Source organism: Symphalangus syndactylus, chromosome 24 (genome assembly GCF_028878055.3).
Source record: "Symphalangus syndactylus isolate Jambi chromosome 24, NHGRI_mSymSyn1-v2.1_pri, whole genome shotgun sequence".
NCBI lineage: Eukaryota > Metazoa > Chordata > Mammalia > Primates > Hylobatidae > Symphalangus > Symphalangus syndactylus.
In genome coordinates, this window is record NC_072446.2 from 33644264 (window position 1) to 33665261 (window position 20998).

Sequence of the window (20998 nt, forward strand, 5' to 3'; positions counted from 1 at the left end):
CACCATGTTAAGCCATCCAGTTTGTGATAATTTCTTAAAGCAGCCGTCAGAAATGAATGTGTGTCCCCTAAGGAAAGCAGCTTAAAGCTTAAAGGACCATTGGCTGCTACAGGAGCAGGCTTCTCAGAGGTCCTAATAGGATCCTACTCCATTTTTCAAAAAGCATGTTCTGATAAACACAATTCTCAATATCTTGTTATATTTCCTGAAAAAGAAGTTGTAGTGCCATCAGCTCCTGGGTGACTGCCCTACTGAAGCTCTCTTCTAGGAAGTCCACTGCTAGGTGTGCTGGAGCACAGCTAGGCGCATAGCGGACACACACCCCCTGTCAATTAGGAGACCCACTTGTGTGCCAAAGCACCCAGCTCAGTCTCTAACACGCTCCCTGATCACCTCCTTAACTACAGCAGCCACCACTATCGGACTGAATCTGCTGGTTTAACTACAGTAGCCATCACCATCAGACTGGATATGCTAGTTTAAGGGCAGTGCCTGGCTACTTCCCTCTGAAGGCTCTCAGTTGAAGGCAAGGCCAGGCTGGACCCTGTTCTCCCATTGCAGTGGCTGACACTAGGGCAGGGCGTGAGGCCACTCACAGGGTCCTTATTCTCTTGGTCTGTCCTGGTCTCCCTGATGTCCCCGTTGTAGGTGGAGGTCCGCTGATCCTCGGCTGCACTCCGCTGCTGCCACAGGATGGCCTCTCCCTCATACTCCTTCCTATACAGGTTGGTCCTGTCCGACAGGCTGGCTCGCCGCACCACCTTCCTGAGAGGACAAAGTGGGTGCTGGAGGCTGCACCCAGGCGCCACAGGCAGGAGCACGCACAGGGACCCCTGGCTGCCCTGCCCCGGACTCACCCACGGCTGCCTGCGCTGGATGTCCTCCGGCTCAAGGATGACTTGTGCCTCAGCTGTGACTTCATGATCACATCATGCTTGTGTTTTAGCTCCAGCAGCAGGACCTTGAACTCTTCCTCCTCGCACAGGTCTGAAGGGGCAGAGGAGTCTGTTGTGGGGGATGGGGCCAGGACCTGTGGCGCAAGAGGGTGCTCCAGACCAGAGGAGCTGCCACCCCAACCCACTGAAAACTCCAAGCATCTTTTGGGGCATGCAGGGAGGGAAGAAAACAATGCCAGCCAAAGTTCCTGGGCTGCAACCCAAACCTTAGAGGATTATAAGAATGGGAAACCCAGGTTCTGGGCACAGTCACAATTCCTAAGGTTCCCAGCTATGACCAAGGGATTCATGTTCCTCTTTGATAGTTTCCAAGAAGAGTCCTCAAGTCTTCACTGATATGAGAAGTAGTGAGGGAAACAAGAAGGTACCCCACATAGCCCAAGCAATAAATTATGCAAAGATGCTAAGAAAGCTACATACTCCCATCTATTCTACCTAACTCCTTCATCCATCTATCTACCTATTGCTGACTGAGCCATCTATTCATAGATTCATCCTTTACCCACTCATCCACTTATTCTTCTATCTATCCATTCATCCATTCACCCACCCACCCATCCATTCAACCATCTACCCCTCTCATCCATCCATTCATCCATTTATCCATCTATTCATTCATCTGTCCATCCATCTGTCCATTCATCTACCATCCATTAATTAATCCATCTATCTATCTACACACCAATCCATCAATCTATACAACCATATATTTATCTATTTCTCCCTCTACCCATCAAAACATTGATAACTACCTATTTGTGCACACCAGCTGCTGTGCTGGACTTACCTATTGGCATCTCATCCATGGATGTCCTTGCACTGAGACTAGCTCCATGGGACACCAATAGCTCTGCCATCTGCATCTGAAACACAGGAAGAAGCTCATGTGTCCCCCTGCCCAGAGCTCAGAAAGCCTAGGAGGTAGAGAGAGTGCCCAAGGCCTCTTAGGATGTGACCCAAAGAATGGTGGGACAAAGTTGATTTCCAGGGAAGGCCTGCACACTAGATCCATGGGGGGAATCCAGACAGATGCAATGAGCTTAGCATCTCCTCCACATGCCTGGGCCACACCAAGAAGAAGGAGAAGAAAGAGTTGGCTGTAACTCTAGAGCTGGCAGGTATCTAAGGAGGGACTAGGTGTAAGTGACAATCAGAGTTTTGTATCTGGAAACAAATGGAGAAACTACTGGGAGCAAAAATGCTGGTAATTTTCTTATTTGGCAAATTTGCTTACCATCCTATTAGAATACAATTTGTCAGCCGGGCATGGTGGCATCCCAGCACTTTGGGAGGCTGAGGCGGGCAGATCACCTGAGGTCAGGAGTTTGAGACCAGCCTGGCCAACATGGTGAAACACCATCTCTACTAAAAATACAAAAAATTAGCTGGGCATGGTGGCACATGCCTGTAATCGCAGCTACTCAGGAGGCTGAGGCAGGAGAATTGCTTGAATCCAGGAGATGGAGGTTGCAGTGAGATGAGATTGCACCACTGTACTCCAGCCTGGGTGACAGAGCAAGACTCCGTCTCAAAAAAAAAAAAAAAAAAAAAAAAAAAACAAAAAACAAAAAAAACAACTTGTCTTGTCCAATGTTTTTTGCAAACTCCCTAGGCCTTTTCATATCTCACATATGAGCTATAGTTAACACCTTAAGCCTTAAAGTCTTATGTTCTTTGAAACCAATGTCCAGCCCGAAAAACTTGGTGTCAGCAGGTTAGCCCTGTGCCGGCCTCCCCCACAGCCCTGTGGGTGAGAACTACCTGTCCCCAGAAGGCAGCTGCATGCAGGGGCTCCCAGCCATCCCAGTCCTTCACATCCACACGCACTCCATGGTCCAGGAGGAGCTCAGCTGCCCGCAGGTATCCATTGGCTCCAGCTATGTGCAGCTGGAGGAGAGGAAAGAAGTGAGCATTCCCCAGGGGATCAGCCCCACATTGAAGGTAGGCTAGCTCTCACCTTCACCCAAGTCCCACAGCATCCTTGGGGACAGTAGAATGGAATAGAATGAGACGGAAATACCAGTCACATTGCAGAGGATTATTAAGTCTGAAATACGGACCTAGAAGGAAAGGTAGAGAGCTGAATTCTTCTCCCTTGTGGTTGGTCTTAGCATCCATGTGGTTAAAGCAACAGCATTTACTGAACCCCTACTGTGCACTGAGCCCTGAAGGAGGGGTCTCTGAGGTTCAATATGGTGATTTTTAAATATGTCCACAAATTATTTGACACATCTTCCTTTAAAAGATGAAGCCCGACTGTTACCACCTTGAATGTGGGCCACACTGAGTGACTCACTTCTAACAAATAGGATATTGTGAAGTGGCAATGTGTGATTTCTGAGGCTAGGGCATAAAAGGCATTGCTGCTTCTACTTTATGTTGTCTTGGATCAATTATTCTAGAAGGAGGCAGACACTATGTTGTGAGGACCCTCAAGAAGCCTCAAGGAGAGGTCCTAAGGAGGTGAGAAACTGAGGCTTCCTGCCAACAGCCAGCACTAACTTACCAGCCATGTGAGTGAGCTGCCTTGGAAGTGGATCCTCCAGTACCAGTCAAGCCTTCAGATGAGACTGCAGCCCCAGTAGTCTCAACAATTTTGCAACATCTTGGTTGCAATATCATGACAGCCACCAAGCCAGAGCCACCCAGTTAAGCTGTTCCTAACTCTCTGACCCAAAGAAACCATGTGAGACAATAAATATTTATTATTGTTTTAAGACGCTACATTGTGGGGTAGTTTGTTATGCAGCAATAGATAATACATCCAATAAGGGACTGTGATCCCATTCAAGGCCTTCAGTCATGGCCATTGCCTCGCAGACCTCAGTCGTCATGCTTGTTCAATTTGCCCCCAAAATACAGCAATAGCTTAGCCCATAATGAACACTCAGTAAGGGATTCACATTCTTAGAGAGCCCTAAGTGATGTCCATGAGAATGAATGAAGGAGAGAGAAAGAAATAAGGCAAAAAGACATCAGCTTTCCAGCCAAGATGAGAGATAGAAGTGAAAGTCCAAGGCAGCCAGCAGAAGACTAGCTGGGAGGAAGCCAGAGAACCTCAGGGGCCTGAGGTCTTGGGGCCGGAGAGTCAGTGGGACAAAGAAGGCAGGGCCTCAGGAAGTGATCCTTCTGAACACAGCCCTGATGGTCAGATGCTACCTCATCCTGGGAGAAGGTTGCTTGAAGCTCTGTTTTTTTGTTTTTGTTTTTTTTTTCCAACTTGAAAAAGCAAGGGTATGATGTGAAAATTAGTATAATTGTCTGATTTATAAATGTCTGATGCTTGCCAGTTGTAGAGAATGACACCTGCTGGCCAGTCCGACATTACAAACCTCACTACTTGGCTGGAAATGAAAAGGTATGAGTGGAATAGTGGCATTGTTAGTAAAAATAATGGTCATTGCTAACATCTATTGAGAATTTACAGACTGTGCTAAGCACTTTCACACGGAATCTCATTTAATGCTCCCAGCAACACTGTGAGGAAGACGCTATGATCTCCAGTTTACTGGGAAGACCTGAGACCTAGTATATGCCCGGCCCATGGAGGTGGTGCCACCCTGAGGCCAGCCCCAGCCCAGGAAGACAAGATCCCTGTGTCTAGAGGACCCAGTGACAGCCCCAGTGGAGCTGCAATGAGGGTGGGTAATGCCCTAGTGCAGCCTGGCCTTGACTTCAGACAGAAATAGTCAGTCTTCCTACCTGACCCCATTCTTGAGTGCTAGGCTGAGCAGGTGATCCAAGCAGGGACCCAAGTAATAGAAATGGCCACAAAACAGATGGGAAAGCTCAGGAAGCAGGTGGGAGAAGCCCCCTTATCACACCTGGGCTGCCAGGTCAGGCCTGAGGGGCAGTGAGGATATCTGGTACTGCTGAGCCCTACCTAATGAGCTTGAGATCCCGAGACTGCTGAGTGTTTATGACCAGCATGGAACCTCAGCCAGGGACAGGGCACCTGCCCCCCAATCTGCCATAGCCATGCTCTGAATTTTGATTTACAGGCTGCAGAAGCAGACCTCCCCAATGTTAGGCTGCAGTGTGCTCTGAGAGCCTATAGGAGTGGCCAGGGAGGTTTTCCTAAGTCACTGACACTTGAGCTGCAAGGGTGAGTGGAATTAACCAGGCGGATTTGAGAGAAAAGAAGGTCCCATTGTTCTCTATCTCCAGGGTCTAGTAAAGTATGTGGCACAGAGGAGGTGCTCATAACTGTGTGTTGACTGGATGGATGGATGGACGGATGGACGGACGGATGGATGGTTGGATGGACCAATGGATGAATGGATGACTGGGAGTGGTGGGCAGACTCTGAAGTCAGGGAACCCAAAGGAGAGGCTGTTGCAGTAATATCAGGGGAGCTGATGAGGCAAGGCAGTGGGGTGCTAGGGTGGAAGAGGTGACACTAAGGCAGCAGAATGGACAGTGGAAAGCAAGAAAGCATGGGTGAGTGTGTGAATGGTGACACCAGTCCTTAATGGAGGACATCATTAGAGGAGAGGGAAATAAGGAGCTCAAGATGGACACCTGAAGCCTGGGGTGAAGGAAGATCTTGGAGACAGAGCAGTTGGTGAACAGGTGGGAGCCAGGCCTCCCACCCAGGCTCCTAACTCCAAGCCCCACTTGAGAGTGGCTGGATTCTTTTTTGTTTGTTTGTTTGTTTATTAAAGACAAAGTCTTTCTGTCACCCAGGCTAGAGTGCATTGGTGCAATCACAGCTCAAACTCAAACTCCTGGGCTCAAGTGATCCTCCCACCTCAGCCTCCCAAGTAGCTGGGACTAGAGGTGTGAACCACCAAGCCCAGCCCAGAGAGAGGCCAGGTTCTCAAAGAGGCTGAGCCCTGCTCTGCTAACCCTCCCTATCCAGGGGCAATCTTGGCCCAAAAGGATTCTTGAGGAGGTCCAAGGTCACAGGCCCCAAGGGTACAGGGTTGGTCCCCACCAGGTGCTGGCCCACTTTTGACCTAGCTGGTCTTGGTTTTGGTACTGGCCCATCTCCTCACCAGTGTGGCACCCTGGGCATCTATCCAGTCCAGGTCCTGGCCCGCTGCGATCATGCAGTGGATGTCCGCAATCATCTGCTGCTCAGGAGCTGCCCGCATCTCATTGATTTTCTCTTGGGTGATGCCTGCAGTGGGAAAGAGGGGATTTATTTAGCACCCTCAGGCCTACGACCCCAGAGGGGAGGGGAAGGCAGATGAGGGAAGCATGGCTCTTGTTCCCTAGGGTACGCCAGTCAAGGGAGCATGCAGACATGCCCATAGATCATTGTCCTCAGGCCTGATGAGACACCATGCATTGGCCCACAGAGCAAGGGCATTCCTGCCTGGCACCCATTAGGCACTGGATTCATGTCGGTCACTTTGCATATGCTGTTCTCCTACCTGAAAGTCCCTACCATCCACCTACACACCTCCAACTGCTCAGATGGCTGCCTCTGCCTTGTTCTTTAGGTCCTGGACTGGATCATCTCCCAAGCTGGCCTCCGCCGACCACCCTATCTGACCAGGGTCTCTGTTAGTTTCCTTCATCTTAACCATGGTTGTGTCTGTAGCACCTGGCACAATGCTCAATCAATTTTAGTTGCAGAAGGACTGAATGAATGAATATATTACTTTCAAGCAGAGAGCTGAGTCAATTGAGGTAGGGGGCCCAGAGAGACATTGCATAGCCCGAATCCCATTCCGGTCTTAAAAGTGTGTTACTGACAGCTACAAATAGTATTTAAGGAGAGGATGACATGCTCCATAAAAAGATCCATTAGACCAAGCACTCTTCGATCAAATTCAGGAGAGGTCTACAAAAGGAGAAAATAAAATCACACGTTTCTTTTGACTAAGCTTTAAACGAAATTGAGCATTCCCTACCATTAGAATGTAAGCAAAACCCATAGTAGTGTTAGCAGTGCCTGTGACTTTGTTACCAACAGATAGTATAGCTATTTTCATATCCTGTTATCTTATTGTTTAATAAATTAATGAAGTTTCTATCTAACACATTGAAAAATGTTTTGGTAGTTAAGCTTTAATACAATTGGCTTCCTTTATAATCCTATAATTTTATAACTGCATTTAAAAACATTATTCTGGCTGGGCGCTGGGGCTCACGCCTGTAATCCCAGCACTTTGGGAGGCTGAGGCAGGCGGATCACCTGAGGTCAGGAGTTTGAGACCAGCCTGGCCAACATGGTGAAACCCTGTCTCTACTAAAAATACAAAAATTAGCTGGGCATGATGGTGCATGCCTGTAATCCCAGCTACTTGGGAGGCCGAGGCAGGAGAATCACTTGAACCTGGGAGGCAGAGGTTGCAGTGAGCCAAGATTGTGCCATTGCACTCTAGCCTGGGGGACACAGTAAGGCTCCATGTCAAAAAAATAAAAACATTATTCTGAGAAGGGGTCCATAGAGTCACCAGATTGGCACAAAAATGGTTAAGAACCTCTGCAGGAGATGAATAGGAAGAGCTGGGTGCAAGGAACAGGAGATTCAATCACGGTTACTGCGGCTCTGTGGGGTACACAAGGGCAGGGCCGGGGCAGGACTGCAGCTGCAGCTGAGGATCTGGGGATGTGACATATTTCCAAGGAGGTGGCGCTTCAGAGGCCTCTCTGTGGGGGTGCTGGGGGCACGCAGGTCTCTCATTGCTGCATTTATTTCCTCTCTGAACCTCATTTGTGAGTTGAGAACAGCCCACATCTTGTTTATCTGGGCCCCTGGCAGCCAGCGTGGTGCCTGGCACAGAGCAGGCACCCTCCAGTGTTCTTGACTTTATTATTGTCCCACGTAGGAATGTATCTTTACGGTGAACGTTTATTGAATCAAATTGTCACAGCTGATGAAGACAAGACAAGGCCAGCTGCGGCCACCCGCATGTGTGGGTGACATGAATGAGATCAATACCTCCCTTCTGCGCAGCACGTTTTCCAGGGTCCTCTCATGTCCTGCTCTTGATAATCACACAGATAAGGATACGAATGAGGACCCATCCTATTCACCGAGCGCGGCGCATGAGGCAGGCCCATGCATAGCTAATCTGTTTGCCTGCATTGATTTAAGGGACGCTCTCCGCAACTCTGTGCTGTGCTCACTTCATAGCAGGCTGCCCTCCCTTACCCTGGTATGCCATGCAGGTCTCGATGACATCCAGGGTGGGTTCATCCTCGCAGAGGTCATATGGCATGTTCCCATCCGAGTTGACAGCAAGCAAGTCGGCCCCACTGCAGAGAAAGAGGCAGGGTGAGGGCCAAGTAGGTGTGGCTGGGGTTGGTCTAGCTGCCTCTGCCCTCTGGCCTCTCACCTGCAATCCTACTGTACAACCCGGCACTCAAAACCCCACCAAGGTGTACCCCAGCAAGATGATGCTTGGATCTGCCTGACACACAGCCCAAGAGCACGACGGCTTCAGGATCCCAGGGTCCCAGGTGGGAAGAGACCAAAGTCCCAGGACAGCTATCCCAGGAGACCTCCCTAAGCCTTTCACTCTGTTGAACCAGCAGGCAGGGACTTAGAGACAGATATAAAAGTCCTCCTGGTGACAATAACAAAAATCACATTAATGGCAGCAGCACTACCTAGCAGGCACTTGCTTAGAGCCAAGCCTGATCTAAGCCCCTTTTGCAGCCATCCTTTTATTTAACCCTCATAATAGCTCAGGTTAATACTGTTGGCCCCATCTCACGCAAGGGGAAACAAAGACTCAGACATGACCGGGCACAGTGACTCAAGCCTGTAATCCCAGCATTTTGGGAGGCTGAGGCGGGCAGATCACCTGAGGTCAGGAGTTCGAGACCAGCCTAGCTGACATAGAAACACTGTCTCTACTAAAAATACAAAAATTAGCGGGGCATGGTGTGGGAGCCTATAATCCCAGCTATTCGGGAGGCTGAGGCATGAGAATTGCTTGAAACCGGGAGGCGGAGGTTGCAGTGAGCCAAGATCACGCCACTGCATTCCAGCCTGGGTGATAGAGCAAGACTACAGCAAGTTTTTTTTTTTTAAAAAAAGACTCAAGACAGGTTCGGTCACTTGTCTAAGGTCACACAGCTTGGATACAGTAGAGTCCAGACTCAAACCCAGGTCCCTCATATTAGTTCTTTTTACTTCTCCATGTTCTATTTCATTTTTTGCCCATATGCAGAAACACCCTCAGTTATATTCCACCTCCTCCAAGTCCCTACTCAAAAGGCTGATAGGACATAGCTAGAAGAACGGAGACTTGGGACTCCCTGGAAGAATTTGCCCTTTGGGCCAGTGGTTCCTAAGAATGGCCCTGGATGCCCTGTGGCAGAATTACCTGGGGACCATGGGAATAAAATGCAGCATCTTGGGTGGGCTTCACTCCAGCCCTCCTGAAAGAGTCCTTGGGGTAGGGCATGGGAATCTGTGTTTTAAACCCATGCCCCAGGTGATTGTAATACCGATCAGCTTTGGGACCCACTGACCCAGGCTGGCACCACTTTCCTTGTCCTCTTGGCACCATCACTGATCAGGCTGTGGCCACCTGATGCTCCTAGCAGAATTAGCCATACTCAGGTTCCCATTAGAGATGTAGGCATGGGCCACCATCCAGTCCTTTGGCCTAACAGCCCTCCACTGTGACTTCTCTGAGCTCTCATACACCCCAGAGCAAGTTCATCTAGCTCTCTGATCTGGGGCAGCAGTACTGTCATATCCATCCCCCCAGGAGCCAACGATGAGCTCCTGCTGCTCTGCCAAGACAAGTGCAAAATGTTACCTGCCCTGGGCCACTCTCTCTGACTCCCTGCCCTCAGATGATCAGCCCCCTGGTCTGGCTCTGTCTCAGCTCTGGTACTTAAAACCTCTGGCTTTCTTCCTGGCTCCCCAGGACTTCTGCATCCTTGTGTGCCCAGTGCCCAGCTCTGGGTGATACCAATTGTTATTTAGGTTGGTGCAAAAGTAATTGTAGTTTTTGCCATTACTTTTAAGAATCACAATGATTTTTGTTGTTGTTGTTGTTTTGAGACAAGGTCTTGCTCCATCACTCAGGCTGGTGTGCAGTGGCTCGAACTCAGCTCACTGCAACCTACGCCTCCCAGGTTCAAGGAATTCTCCTGCCTTAGCCTCCTGAGTAGCTGGGATTACAGGCATGCACCACCACGCCCAGCTAATTTTTGTATTTTTAGTAGAGACAGGGTTTCACTATGTTGGCCAGGCTGGTCTCAAACTCCTGACCTCAAGTGGTCCACCCACCTCGGCCTCCCAAAGTGCTGGGATTACAGGTGTCAGCCACCTGTAATCTCCAGTGATGTTTTTTGCAGACTAGAATAGCTTATTCTAAAATTCATAGGGAATCTCAAGGAACCTGAATAGCCAACACAACCCTGAAAAAGAAGAACAAAGCTGGCGGATTCACACTTCCTGATTTCAAAACGAACTCCAAAACTCTAGCATCAAAACAGTGTGGAACTGGCATAAAGACAAATATATAGACCAATAAAATAGAATAGAGTCCAGAAACAAACTCTCACATATACAGTTAAATGATTTTAGACAGGGTACCGAGGCCATTCAATGGAGAAAAGACCAACCATCTTTCCAACAGATAGTGTAGGAAAATTGGATATCTGCATGCAAAAGAATGAAGTTAGATCCTTACCCAAGACCATATATAAAATTTAATTCAAATTGGATCCATGGCCTAAATGAAAGACGTAAAACTATAAAACTCTTAGGAGAAAACATAGAACAAAACCTCCATGACAGTGGATTTGGCAGTGATTTCAAAGACAACCTATAGAATGAGAGAAAATAGTACATCTATCTGATAAGGGATTCATCTCCAGAATACATAGAGAAATCCTAAAATTCAATGACAAAAACCCAACCCAGTTCAAACACGGACAAAGGACTTGAATAGACATTTCTCCAAAGAAGATATACAGATGGACAACGGGCACATGAAAAGATGCTCAACATCACTCATCACTAGAAAAATGCAAATCAAAACCACAGTGAGAGACCACCTCATACCTACTAGTATGGCTACTAACAAAAAAGAAAAATCAGAAAATAACAAGTGTTGGTGAGGATGTGGACAAACTAGAACCCTTGTGTACTGTTGGTGGGAATGTAAAATGTTGTGGAAAACAGTACAGCAGCTCCTAAAAAATTTAAAATAGCATTACCATACAATCCAGCAATTCCACTTCTGGGTGTATAACAAAAGGAATTGGAAGCAGGATTTCAAGAGATACTTGTACACCCATGTTCATCACAGCATGATTCACAATAGCTAAAACATGGAGGCAACCCAAGTGTCCATCAACGAATGGATGCGTAAGTGAAATGTGGTGTAGACATACAATGGAGTACATTCAGCCTTAAAAAGGAAGGAAACTCTGACACATACTACAACATAGATGAACATTGAGGACATTATGCTAAGTGAAATATGCCAATCAAAAAAAGACAAATACTGTATGAATCCACTTCTTGTTTTTTTTAAGATGGTGTCTCGCTCCGTCGCCCAGGCTGGATTGCAGTGGTACAATCTCAGCTCACTGCAACCTCAGTCTCCTGAGTTCAAGTGATTCTCCTGCCTCCACCTCCTGAGTAGATGGGATTACAGGCGTGAGCCACCACACCGAGCTGAATCCACTTTTCATTTATGTATGTATGTATGTATGTATGTATTTATTTATTTATTTATTTATTTGAGGTGGAGTTTTGCTCTTGTTGCCCAGGCTGGAGTGCAATGGCATGATCTCAGCTCATCGCAAACTCCGCCTCCTGGGTTCAAGAGATTCTCCTGCCTCAGCCTCCCAAGTAGCTGGGATTACAGGCATGTGCCACCACGCCCAGCTAATTTTGTATTTTTAGTAGAGATGGGACTTCACCATGTTGGTCAGGCTGGTCTCGAACTCCCGACCTCAGGTGATCCGCCTGCCTCAGCCTCCCAAAGTGCTGAGATTACAGGCGTGAGCCACTGTGCCTGGCCTTTCCGAATCCACTTCTATAAAGTGCTTACAGTAGTCAAATTCATAGAGAAAGAAAGTAGAATGGTGGTCGCCAGGAGCCAGGGGTGGGCAGGGAATGGGAATTACTGTTTAATGGGTACAGAGTTTCAGTTTTGCGAGACGAAAGTCATTCTGAAGATGGAGAGTGGTGATGGCTGCACAACAATATGAATGTACTTAATACCACTAACCTGCACACTTAAAATGGGTAAGATGGTACTTTATGTTATATGTGTTTTATCACTACAAAAAATTGGGGGGAAAGGGAGAATGAAAGGAGAAGAGAGAAAATAAAAAGAGACTGGAAAATACAGAGAGAGACCAAGAGTGAAGGAGAGATAGAGATACAAGAAGAAAAGAACAGGCACACAGAGATGGGGAGAGTAAAGGGGAACTGAGGGGAGGAGAGGGTGAGAGGTAGAAGCAGAGAGAGAGAGAGAGATGAAGAGAGGATGTGGGGAGAAAGAAAGTGACAAGCACCAAGAGAGACTGAGAAAGAGTGACAGAGAGAGAGAAAAAAAGAGAAGAGAGAGGAAGGAAGAAAAGCAGAAAAGGAGGGAAGGAGGAAGGGAAGAAAGAAGAAAGGAAGGGAGGGAGAGAGGGAAGGAGGCAGGTAGGGAAAAGAAAGGGAGGGAGAGAAGGAGGGAAGAAAGAAGGAAAGGGGGAAGGGAGGGAAGAAAGAAGAAAGGAAGGGAGGGAGGAAGAAAGAAGGAAGGGAGGAAGTGAGAGAAGAGAGGAAAGAAAGAAGGAAGGGGCGAAGTGAGGGAAGAAAAAAGAAAGAGAGGGAGGGAGGGAAGAAAGAAGGAAGGGAGGAAGGGAGGGAGGGAAGAAAGAAGAAACGGAGGGAGGGAAGAAAGAAGGAAGGGAGGAAGGAAGGGAAGAAAGAAGAAAGGAGGGAGGGAGGGAAGAAAGAAGGAAGGAGGGAGAGAGGGAAGAAAGAAGAAAGGAGGAAGGGAGGGAAGAAAGAAGGAAGGAGGAAGGGAGGGAAGAAAGAAGGAGGGGAGGAAGGGGAGAGAGAAAGAAGGAAAGGAGGAAGGGAGGGGAGAAAGAAGAAGGGAGAAAGAAGGAAGGGAGGAAGGGAGGGGAGAAAGAAGAAAGGGAGGAGGGGAAGGGAGAAAGAAGGGAGGGAGGAAGGGAGGGGAGAAAGAAGGAAGGGAGGAAGGGAGGGGAGAAAGAAGGAAGTTGGAAAAAGACAAGAGGTGGAGGGAGGCTGCTCTGGGGCAGGGAGGGGCACGTACTACTGAACGAGGATCTTCACCAGGTTGATGTGGCCGCAGGTGGCTGCAGCATGGAGAGGTGTCCACAGCTCGTTGTCCTTGGCGTTCACATTGGCACCATGGGAGAGGAGCAGCTTCACAATTTCCTCAAAGTTGTCGATGCAGCACTGGGAGAGACACACAGGCAGAGTCAGCTCCAGGCAGGGCACTGGGCCCTGGGCCCTGGTCAGGACACGCCAGGTTCCCCGCAAGAGGCCACGAGGAAGACTGTGGAAGGCCTAAGTCTGAATCCAGCTCCATGATGTTCACACTGTAATCATTGCCCTTGACCTTGAGCAAGCCACTTAACCTCTCTGGGCCTCAGTCTCCTTGTGAGTAAAAATGAAGTTAATAATATATAAGATAAAAATATATAGGTAAAAAACACTCTGTCAGCTATAAAGTGCTTTGCAAGTATCAGTGAAAAGGGACAAAATTTTGAATGAGGTTTTAAAACTTATTTTTTAATCCCAGAAGGCTTTCTCCAAAGAAAATTGTATGGAGAACTCTCACTTAGATGACCAGTAAATTCAAGCAGGATTGCTTGGGTTTAGGCAGGGGTGTGTGTGTTGGGAGGGTGTCCCCTTTCCTGGCAGTGGCCTCCAAAGTGGTTTCAAGATCATAGCTTGAAACCTCTGACCTAGGAACCTCTGACCAGGTAGCTCAGATCTTAGGGAAGCCTTCAAGTAACCAAGACTCCCCCTGAAATAATCCAGCTCCACATGAGCGTTCTACCGGTCCTGACAGTCCCTGTGAGGAGACAGCCATGGTTGTGTTCCTGCCTGTATGCTGCAGTGATTGCACGTGGGGCAGCCCCAGTAAGGGGGAAGGGCCAGCAGCCTGCAGCCTCCTAGAGAGAACACAGGCTCCAACACAGGTGGCCCCCAGGCTCCACGGACAGGGAGGAAAAGATCCCAAGGAGGCAGAGGGGTGTCAAGCTAGGCACCAGGATGGGAGAGGCCGAGAGAGAGGAGAAAGACAGGGAGCCACTTTACAGACTGCAGGATGAAACTCTTCCCTAGAGGTGACCTCTGCGAAAGCCAGCAGGGGACACAGCAGGGCTCACAGGCTCAGCCCTGCGCATCCAGATAAGGGCTTGGGGCTTGGTCCTCAGTGCAGTGGGAGACACTGAGTTACGCTAAGAAAGGGAGCATGATCAGACTTGCTTTTAAAAACAACTGCTCCTCTGATTGCACGTGGAGAACAGATGGTGTGTGTGCGCGTGCACGCCCACGCACATGTGTGCACGTTGGGAGGGGACAGTGAGGAGCTGTGTTGAAGCCACCCAGTAAAGAGATGATGGTGGCCTGGCCTCCAGAAACGACCACAGGGATAGAGAGAAGAGTCCAGATGCCAACAGAAGGAGCAGGAGCAGCTGTGGAAGCCCACGGCCCCAGGTGGGTGTGGGCGTGGGTGTAGGCGTGGGATGCGGCGGCACCACAGCCCCACCCCTATCCCCAGGGAAGCCAGGACTCAGCGCCAGGACATGTGGGAAAGGAGCAGCCGTTTGCACAGATGGCGCCAGAGACCCAGGTTCTTTCTGCGCCAGCCGGTCTTTGCGGGGCGGGGGTGCGGCGGGACGGTGGCTAGGTCTGAGGACATCTCTCTGGACAGGCAGGGAAAGATGTGACCCTGTGGCGGGTAGGTGCTGCCTCAGGTGGGCGGGAGAACCACGCAGCAGCACGGCGCGGCCGGCAGAGGGCGCCAAAGGCAATGAAGGGAGGCTGCGGTGGAAGGTGAGCATCTCCAGGCCTTCACTGGGAGATGCCGCTGAGGAGCCCCTGGGGTCAGGGGCAGGAGGGCCAGAAATCCAACCCCTAGAGACCGCAGGAAACATAGGGGGTGGAGTGGAAGCCTCTGGTTGAAGGGGGAGGGGACTGTGTGCCCAGATGGCAGAGTCTTGTGAGACAGATGTCCAGGGGCTGGACCAGTCTACACCTGGGAGACCCGGCCTGAGTAAGGGCTGCGTTAGGGGCTGGGTGCAGGGGCGCACATGGAGTGGGTGGTAACTGGTGGAGTGGGCGGGCCTCCTCCTCTGCAGTGGCCGAGGTGGGAAATGGCACCTGGCAGTCAACTGCCTCCTCCCGCCTCCTCCCACTTCCTCACTTCCCAGCTTCAATCTATCACCAGGTATGAATTGCACATCTCCTAAATCGCTGTCCCCACCCTCTGCCCTGGATGAAGTTTCGTCATCTTTCCCTACCTCCCTGTCATTCCCCTTCCTAACACCCTCGACCAGAGAGAGCTTCTTCACTAACGTAATCATGTTGCTCTCCGTGTACAAACCTCTGAGGGCTCCCTGTTGCCAAGAGAAGAAAATCCACACTCCTTTGCCAGGCATGGGAAGCTCTTCTTAATGTGCCCCCATCTCCTTTGTTGCACTGGAGCAACAGTGACAATAACAGTGATAACAATAACAACAGCCCCGGCAACAACAGTAATAACATGTCACATCACATTGTCAATAACAATGTCTAATGCTTTTTGAGGACTTACAAGAGTCAAGCAGCTTGCTAAGCTTTGGCCATGCATTGCCTCATTTAATCTTCAAAACAAGCCTATGAGGATTGCTCTTTTTACAGACGGGGAAATGGCCCGTTTTATGGATGGGGAAACTGGCTCAAGGAGGCCTGGTGGTACAAGGTCACATGGAGTAAGAGATGAATTGAAATCCAAGCAGTCTGACTCCAAAGGCCCTGTTCTCAACCCTCTCAGTCTCACCACCTGCACCTCTCCCTGAGGCTCCCTGCTCTCTAATTGTGCCACACGGAACCCTCCAGACTCCAAACTTGAAATGCTGAGCCCCTTTCTCAAGGCTTTGCACATGCTATTCCCTTGGATTTGAATGTTCTGCCTTATTCTTTTCTAGCTGGCAAGCTCCTACTCATCCTTCAAGACCCAGCTCAGATATCCCTTCCTCTTAGAAGCCTTTCTCAGTTCCCCTTTGAGGCAAGTCATCGGTTCCCAGCTTTAAGCTGCCACTGAGCCCCTGCCTATCTCCATGCGAGGGCTGACCACACTGCACTACCTCTATTATTATTTATGTGCCTGTGGCCACAGCACACTCTGAACTCTGAGAGTAGGGACTCTGCCTAACTTACTTCTGGGGCCCTGTCCCTAGAAGATACCTGGCATGGAGTGGGTACACAATAGGTATTTGTTGAAAACATAAATGGAAGCCCACAGGCTGATGAGGGTGGATGTCTCCCTGAAAGGGAGGCAACATGGGGCCCAAGGCACATGTGGTGGTTGGGGTGGGGTGTGGGTTTCAGCTGGTCAGCCATGAGCTTCATGCAGCTAAACTCGGAGCCTGGCGAGTTCCCGCCTCCCTGACCATGCATCCCCAGGCGCCCAGGAACCCACAGGAGAAACTGGTCCTGAGAAAGCAATGTGACCAACAAGGAAGAAGTTGAGGCACTATGTGAGGTGGCGGGAACCCCAAGCTAAAAAAAAGGTCGCCACTTGAGAGTTAATTGCAGCAGGGATGGCAACTCGATGGGGGACCTGGGGCTCAGAGAATTGCGGCTGTGGTGTCCACAGAGCAGTGAAGACTGCCTTGTTTCAAATCCTGACTTCAACACTCAATCACTGCTTGACCTTGGATGAGGAGATTTCACCTCCCCAAGCTGCACGGTGTAATACGACAGCCACTGTTTCTTTAAATCCAGTAAAATTAAATAAAATTCAAAATCCATTTCCTCAGTCACATCAGCCACATTTCGAGTGCTGTAGATCCGCGTGTGGCTGGTGGCTATTGTACCGTGCACTGCAGAAACACAGAACATTACCACCATCATTGTAGAAAGTTCTATTGAATAGGCTGCCTCAGTTTCCTGAGTCATAAAATAGGGATGATAATATTTCTTTTCTTTTCTTTTCTTTTCTTTTCTTTTCTTTTTGAGACAGAGTCTCACTCTGTCACCCAGGCTGGAGGGCAGTGGCATGATCTCGGCTCACTACAACCTCTGTCTCCCGGGTTCAAGCAAATCTCCCTACCTCAGCCTCCCTAGTAGCTGGGATTACAGACACTCACCACCAAATTCCAGCTAATTTTTGTATTTTTAGTAAAGACAGGGTTTTGCCATGTTGGCCAGGCTAGTCTTGAACTCCTGACCTCAGGTGATCCGCCTGCCTTGGCCTCCCAAAGTGCTGGGATTACAGGCGTGAGCCACCACGCCTGGCCTGGGGATGATAATATTTCTGAAGTTTGTTGTAAGGATCAAAATGAAATATATAACTGAAGTAATTTGCAGGGAAGTGGTCACATGATATGTTTTAATAATAATAACTTTTAATAGATAATAATAATATTCATCCAGTAATCGAGTGCTGCTTGAAGGAGTTTTACATGTGTTCATTTAATCCTCACAACTACCCAATGAGATGGGTACTTGTTATTCCTCTTTTAGAGATGAGCAAACTGAGGCACAGAGAGCTTAAGTAACTTCCCCACAGTCACACAGCTAGTGGGTGACAGCTCCGGGCCACAAGTCTGACTCTCAGTCCTAACATCCTCACCTTTCTGGCACGCAGTAGGAGGTAGCCCACACATTTTATCCTCATGCCCATGGCTGGTGGGTGCTGCCCAGCCTTGGGAATTGGCATTTGGGTCTCCATTTCAGGGCAAGCTACAGCAGCCACCCACTCTCCGCTCCCTAGTGGAGTCCCAGGCCCTCTAGAGTTCATGGAGCTGGGAGTCTGGGAGTTTCCAAGGGCAGATGGAGTAGGGGTACTGAGGCAGCTGCCTGAGAGATGCCTGAGGCCCTGTGAGAGAGAAGCCAAGAGGACACACAGGGACCTGCCCCTGGGGCTTATGGGCAGGGCGTGGCCAGTCTCTGTCCATCCCACCCCTGCCCTTGTATGGAGGTGGAGAGGCCCTCACCAGCCCAGGGTTCTGGTTGCCTGGCCTCTCACTCAAGTCCATCTGCTTAGAAACTCGGGCACAGGGAGGCTTTGGTGTGTTCATGCATTAATTCAGCATGCACATATTGAGCACCTACTGTATGCCAGCATGGGGAAAGATGCTAGGACACACTCATAAGCAAGAGGCATGGGCTGTGCCCTTGGGCAGCTCAGCGTCTGAGTAGGGGAGAAGTCAACATCAAGTGATGACATCAATGGCTAAAATGACTAATTAAAAAGGAAGAGGGCCTTCAGAAGACAAAGGGTATGTCTATCACAGCACAGCTCCCAGGCTCTTGCTGTGGACGGCAGCTAATGGGTGAAAGCACCAAGTGCTGTGGGAAGTGTGGTGGGGAGGAGCCCATTGGATACAAGGATCTGAGAAGTTGGGTGGCTGGAGCCCAGAGATCCAGGAGGCTTAGAAGATTGGGCATGAACCCAGCCTCATGGGGCCTTGTGCACTGTGGCGTAGTTTGTTCTTTATACCCCAGATTATGGGAAGACACCAGAAAACTCTGAGTAACATGAAGAGATTTTTGTCTTTAGCATCCCCATGGCTGCTGCATGGACAGAGAATTATGGCAGAGCCAGACTGAATGCTGGGGACCAGTTACGAGGCTGTAGCGGCACCCACGTGAAAGGTGACAGCCAGAGAAGCCATCCCCAGCAGGGAGGGCTGGACCCATCGCTCTGCCTTGGAAAGGACATGTCATGATAGCACATGGCTCAAGACCATAAATTAAGACCATGTGACCTTAGGCAGGTCACATAAGTCCCGCCAACTGCCTCTGTTGCCAGGGTGGATGGGATGTCCTGGTAAGTGTGAATGTGCTTCGTACACAAGCTCCAAACACACTTGCTTCCATGGGCAGGAGGGATGCAGTGAACAAAGGCTCCCTGTCCTTAGAGCCTGCATGTGCAGGCGCGTCTGCGGGGGCACATGGGGCTCTGTGGGATGGCAGTAACAGACACGCGTGTCTCCAAAGTAGACAAGAGCCTTTCAGATGGGCCAGCTGCAGCTCCTCCTCCCTCCCTCATTCCCTCCTCCCTGTGGGTTCTGAGCAGGAAAGTGCCGAGAAACAGGGTACCTGTCCAGGTGAGGGGCAGGGAGCCCGGGAGCCCCAATGAGCCCGGCCTTACCTGGTGTAGGGCTGTGAGTCCATCCTCATTGCACAAATCAGGGCTGACCTTATTCTTCAGGAAGTAGCGTACTGCAATAGGAGGGTACAGGAGTGAGCTTCCCATTGCACACTGGGTGTGCAGGCATGCAGGGGCCCAGGTAAGACCCACTCTCCCCCAGGCCTATGAAGAATGTAGTAACACCTCCCCATTTTACAGATGAGACAACTGAGGCCCAGAATTTCCAAAAGGTGGATGCCACTGCCTATCTTATTATGGATTACAATAACAAGAACTAACAATTATTCAGCACTTCCTGTATGCCAGGCACTGAGCTAAGCAATTTACATTTGTTGTCCAGAGGGTGCACATTCTAGTCATTGAAAGCATACACTCTGGAGGTTCAAATTTGGGCACCATTCTCATTGGCTGTGCAACCTTGGTCAAGACACTCCCTTCTCTGTGCCTTAGTTTTCTCATCTGCAAAATGGGGATGATGTTCATCCTCCTCACAGTGGCAGTGTGAGTGGTCATCAAGATGAGCCATGCCAGGGGCTCAGCACAGTGGCCAGCATGTGGTTTGAAGGTGAACTCCTGCTCTGGCAGCTGTGATGATTTTTATTAAAACTGTGGGTCCCCACAGCAGGTGATGGCTCACCTATGGGTGTCACATGCCCCTTCTTTGGCCCTACTGAGCCCTGGGGAAGGAGGGTAGCAGAGGTTTTAACCATCCCCAATCCCTAGAATTTTGTCTAGGGGTGTGTGTGTATGTGTGTGTGTGTGTGTGTGTGTTTTCAGGGATTCTGGGTGGGCAGGGAGGCCAGAGTGAACAGCATTGACAGCCTGGAATCCTTCTTGCTTAGGATAAGCCCCCTCCCCTTATCACTGTGACCCTCCTCCCTCCTCCTCTGCCCCATTCAGGCCCTAATTCTCCCCTGAACCCAAGTGCAAAGGCAGAGAAGAGAGGAGCTCTCCTAGCAGCCCTGCAGGCCCCTTCCCAGGCTTGGCAACTGAGACCCCAGCTCTGGCTTTAGCAGGGTGATCTCAGGCCCTCCAGCTTTGCCTCTCCCCATGGATGAGGAGTCCAGGGGGCCAGTGGAATGAGTCCACCCAAGCCCCTGGCTCCCCTTCCAGGCCACACCTCTACTGTCCCTGTCCAAATGGCTCCGAGCCTGCTTGCAGGGCCTCAACAGGATCTTCCCTGGATCCAGCTTCCCAAAGGTAGACTATGCAGTTACTGGGCAAGCGGACCTCTAGGCCAGAGGGGTGAACAGAGGGTGGCTGTTTGTGGGGCAAGTGGACGAACTTGAATACACAAGCTGGCTTGTGTGGGTGGCCCTCGTGCCATCGTGCTGATGAAGCCAGGCGTGGAGGCCCAGGCACTGCAGATAGGATATATAGGCTGGCCCTGAGCCCTCTGAGCCTCCTCCCACCCCCAGCCAAGTCTGGCTCCCTGTGAAACAGAAGCCAAAGTCCACACCCCCTAATCCCCACCGTGGACACTATCTCCACACTATGGTTCATGCCAAAGGGCAGGGCTGAGGTGGTTTCCTCGTTGATTTCTGCTGTGGGGAAACAAATTAGAAGTGAGCTGGGCAGGGTGAAGAGAAGGCTATCCCTTCTGCAGGACAAAAAACCCAGTCAGCAACTTCAGGGGGTGCCAGGGGAAAAAGAAGCTGGTAGGCAAGGGAGGATTCCTCAAGGGCTCAGGAGCAGTGGATGGGGTGGGGGTACAGCCCCTCAGCTCCATCCTCATGAGGCCCAGCTCCCAAACCACAGTCCCAGTTGCACCCT

At 50.0% G+C, this 20998-nt stretch overlaps 1 protein-coding gene across 3 annotated transcripts in view; it reads right to left on the bottom strand.

The window, feature by feature from the left end:
• The window catches only part of PPP1R16B (protein phosphatase 1 regulatory subunit 16B), a 116777-nt gene that overhangs the window by 12415 nt on the left and 83364 nt on the right, over window positions 1-20998 (bottom strand). Inside the window, exons 3-10 of one of the 3 annotated variants that reach the window (XM_055266713.2) lie at window positions 19226-19296; window positions 13166-13311; window positions 8065-8168; window positions 5954-6078; window positions 2718-2843; window positions 1744-1819; window positions 858-987; window positions 597-761 (exon numbers count right to left, since the gene is read on the bottom strand). In XM_055266713.2, the coding sequence (XP_055122688.1) occupies window positions 597-761; window positions 858-987; window positions 1744-1819; window positions 2718-2843; window positions 5954-6078; window positions 8065-8168; window positions 13166-13311; window positions 19226-19296 (943 nt within the window). Of the gene's footprint in view, window positions 1-596; window positions 766-857; window positions 988-1743; window positions 1820-2717; window positions 2844-5953; window positions 6079-8064; window positions 8169-13165; window positions 13312-19225; window positions 19297-20998 lie in introns of all 3 variants that reach the window. The other 2 variants (XM_055266711.2, XM_055266712.2) reach the window with 2 other exon arrangements.